Raw genomic sequence first — 4,317 nt, 5'->3', positions numbered from 1 at the left:
TGTAAATCTGAATAGACAGGGTATTTAGAAAGTCCTTGGGTAAAATTATAAACTAAATCAGAGTAATCAATTTATAGCATAACAAGAAATCCCATACGAAATGGATGGCAGCTACTTGGTGACCTTTGAATTGAACAAAGAACATTGAACTGCTGATAAAGACTTTATGTAAAATAAATTCAAAGCTACCGGTAGCAACTGCATGAGAATATTTTCATATTTTTTTAGTATAATCCATTTGAACGCTTCATTAGTTTACTCTAAAGGCCCTTTGTTAATACTGCATTTTATCTGTCACATTTTGTATAATGACGCGATGTGACTATTCATAAAGCTGCAATTTTGAGTTATTGTGAATTTGTGTTTATATTAGCTCTTTACAGCAGTCGGCCTTTCAGTTGTGCAGCATATACAATTGTAAAAATGGCCTGTATATTTGAATATTTGATTAGTTTCAAATATGTTGTATTATCCTGCATATATGATTGCAAATTTTTGGAAACAAAAAATTCAAAATATATTTAAGTAATACTAATAATATTTGGTAACCAACCAGTTTTTTCCTCGGATTGTTGATTGCAAAAAAATTCATTAAATATTTTGTTTAATTATGCCTTAATAGCTTCCTTAGAAAAATATTTTCAAATTTTGATGGATATATAATTCATAAACCTTAAACCATGATGTACATTGTACTTACTATATATGTGCTATATAGCTAATTGTACTATATATAATTTTCTATTTGTATCTTTATAACAATTATGTCACTGGAAAGAACAGCAGTATTTAAAAATAGATATACTTTAGAACTTTTTCGCCATAGCTTACTTCTGAAGTTAAACCTTAATTAAAATATAACAAAATTTCAAAAATTATACTACAGACATACCTCATACTGGAGCTTACACAACCTGGAAAATAAGCCGAATCATCATATCTTGATCTCAACAATGAAAAAATGATCAAGATAAAGTATTAGCAGAACAATAAAAGCATTTTTACTTTTACTTCAACAATGAAACAAGCAGCAATACATCTATACTACTATTATAAATGTGAAAGTTTGGATGGATGGATGTTTGTTAGTCAATCACGCCAGAACGGTTGAACGTAATTGGATGAAATTTAGCGCAGAGATAGATTATAGTCTGGAATAGGACATAGGCTACTAATTATTCCGATTAATTGAGTGTTTTTTATTAATTAAAAACTAACTTTCCCGCCAAAAATCTGAGGTCAAATCCCGCCAAGAATGAGTAAAGCTTCAGTTTTTTTTCCCACACTAATGAGGTTAGGCTTAATATATTTTCGACCGATTATTTCAAAGGATTCTGTTTATTTTCTTGGTGTTTGATACATTTAAAATTAAATATTGTTAATTAATCGATCTTTCGGATTCATTCTGAAGAACTTTTAAATTAAAATAAAGCAGATTAAAGGAAATTAAAAAATTCTAATCTGCAATGTGTTACCCAAACTGGCGTTGAAAATTCATGCATGTGCAGTGTGTTCTGATTGTTGACAACTGTGTTTTCATTCTAATTAAAAGTTAAAAAATTATGTGTATTATTCTGTTGTAGCTATCTCAATCTCGATCAATAATTAAAATATACTTGACGATTTTAAAGAAATACGACTCGCTGTTTTGTAGTATTTCAGGTTACAATATAAATCAATTGTTTTTAGGTTAGTTGTGTGTTTTTGTAACTAAATTGTATTTTTGTTAATTATATATTTTTTTGCATATGCTTATAATTTTAAGTGCATCGGTTTTTAGGTAAGTTTTAAATTTTTTATCTGGTATTATTTGTTAGTTTTTTGAAATGTCTAGAAAACGCAAATCTGATCTTTTGAAGAGAAGTAATAAATCTCGGGCTATGAAAGTAGCTAGAAGACCTGTTTGCAATTTTAGTGAGCACTTGTGGACTTCAAACCCCCTCCAACTGTGGGATAAATACAAGAATCAAATGATATCGTGCATAGGCTGGATGGCACTAACAATAACCTAACCATTAACGAAGCTTTGATATTGATTGAGGATAAAATGGAATCTGGAAAATATCCCACTGATTTCGGCCTACCCCCACCGCAGCGAAGAGGGGAATTATCAAGCGAAGTTGTGAAGGAGCTAAACTACAACACCGCGGTTTTAGAAGCGCAGGTCAGTGAAATGATAACACGATTACTTTCCGAGCAGCGTCAAATCTACGAAACGATTCTGAACAGAGTAAATAGTGGAGAGGAGGGATTATTGTTTCTTGACGCACCAGAGGGAAAGGGTAAGACGTTTGTGCTGAATCTCTTACTAGCCCAACTCCGCAAGGACCGCAATATAGCTCTGGCTGTATCTTCCTCGGGCATTGCTGAAACTTTGCTTAACTATGGCCATATTGAATATTCCATTTTCGAATTGCCGCTTAATCTTGCAAGCGAACATACCCTAACATGCAACATCACCAAAAACAATGACAGGGAACTCCTTTTCCAGCAGTACAAGTTAATAGTATGGGACAAGTGCACAATGTCGCACAAGCATGCATTAGAGGTGTTAAACCGCAGCCTGCAGGACTTCCGCGGCAATCAGGCGTTAATGGGCGACTTTGCTATTTTGCTCGTAGGCGATTTTAGACAGATACTGCCGAGTTGATCAGACCGTCAGTTCCCATATATACACATCAAAATTTCCACGAGAACGAAGTCGCGGTTAAAAGCTAGCAAGATTTATAGCCTAAAAAACTAAAGAAAAGTAATGTTCATTAGCTTTCAAAGAATCATGTGATTCGATGCAGAACAATTTGTATGAAAACTTTAATGAGTGATAAATAGATACACCGCAATCTTTTATGAAGCATGGTCTTATCTAAATGACTGCAGCAACAATAAATTTAATAAATAATCGAACAACAATGAAAGAAATGTACAAATCTGATGTTGACATTGCAAATAGTTTCAGTAATTATTTTATGACTGTTGTAGAGTTCTTCAACTATGGGCAATCAATTATAAAAATAGTTGGTAAAAGTATTAAAATCAACTCAACACTCTAACAAGCGAAAGATCGACGTCTGATATTTACAGAAAAAATTCCATTCTAACGATTTTTAAATAGTGAAATATCATCATGATAAAGCTGCAATTTCTTATTTCGAAAAGTACGAATGTAAACCAGGAAAAAATAAAAACTGAAACAGGTATTGTATACATATATTTTCCACATACTACTGCAAAGTGCTAGGAAGTCTCATTTCTGGGCTACGATCCCTTTGGTCTTTTGAAAAGAGCTCTTTCTAAATACAAACTCATCATGATTGATGAAAAAAAGAAAATAAAGATTATAAGATTAATGGAAATTAATACCTCTGGAAAATGTTATTAAAAGTCCATCTATCATGGATACGACGATACAGACTTGTAATCCAGATGAAAAGCATTTAAAAAAGACTTTAACATTTTTTATTTAAACATTTATTTGATGTACCCGAAATCATTTTTAAAAATATATAACATCTCTGAATTATTAAACTATAATTTTATTTTGATTACATTATTAATAGTTCCAAATAGTAATTATGTAATCCTGAAAACAATATCTGGGATACTATTCCTCATTTATTGGGCCACTATAGCTAATTCTTTTCTATTCACTGTTTCTTCTGTTTTATATTGAGTTGTCTGACTAAAATGTGTTTAAACGCTACAATCATATAGCTCTAAAAGCATATACTGCAAATTATGAAATGTGGGATGAAATTATGAAATACTTATTTTAAGGATATATCCTTATGCATTTGTTTCGAACTATGTTCGCATATGCAAATGTAGGAATATCAAACAATCTTCCATCGTTCAAAACTAAATATTGATGTTGAAATATATTCGTGTAATTTCAATTTCTATTATTTTTCAGAATACAATAACCATTAATCATTGTAAGTATAAATATATTTCGTCATGGAATTTGATTCACTCTCCATAACAATTATTGCATTAAATACTATTGAAATCTAAACGTAGTTCTAAATTTACATGCACATTTCTAAAATCACTATCTTTAATAAAGCACATTTTATTTACCACCTTCATCTAAATAGTTGTGATATCATTTATTGAACAAATTCTAAATGATTTTCCTGTTCTTCAGGAAAATCTCTCTATCCAATATCCTGAAAGCTAAGCAATTATATTCCGTTATCCTTATTTCCTACATGCATGCATGCCCTAAGGTTTAATTCTATAGCACATATAAAATGTCAAAGAGTCTGACAATTTTACAGGCTTTATAAGCGGAAATTGAGTTACGTCTAACTGAAGGCA

General features: G+C 31.2%; 1 protein-coding gene across 1 annotated transcript; it reads left to right on the top strand.

Annotated features, from left to right (window-relative positions):
* The first annotated feature begins 2,047 nt into the window (after positions 1-2,047).
* Positions 2,048-2,650, top strand: LOC129975385 (ATP-dependent DNA helicase pif1-like). Its single transcript, XM_056088448.1, has one exon. It carries the CDS (start codon positions 2,048-2,050, stop codon positions 2,648-2,650), a length of 603 nt encoding a protein of 200 aa, XP_055944423.1.
* Positions 2,651-4,317: the final 1,667 nt, after the last annotated feature.

Source organism: Argiope bruennichi, chromosome 1 (assembly GCF_947563725.1).
Source record: "Argiope bruennichi chromosome 1, qqArgBrue1.1, whole genome shotgun sequence".
NCBI classification, from domain to species: Eukaryota; Metazoa; Arthropoda; class Arachnida; order Araneae; family Araneidae; genus Argiope; species Argiope bruennichi.
The sequence above is the reverse complement of the archived record's forward strand: the minus strand, read 5'-3'. Positions and strand labels throughout refer to the sequence as shown.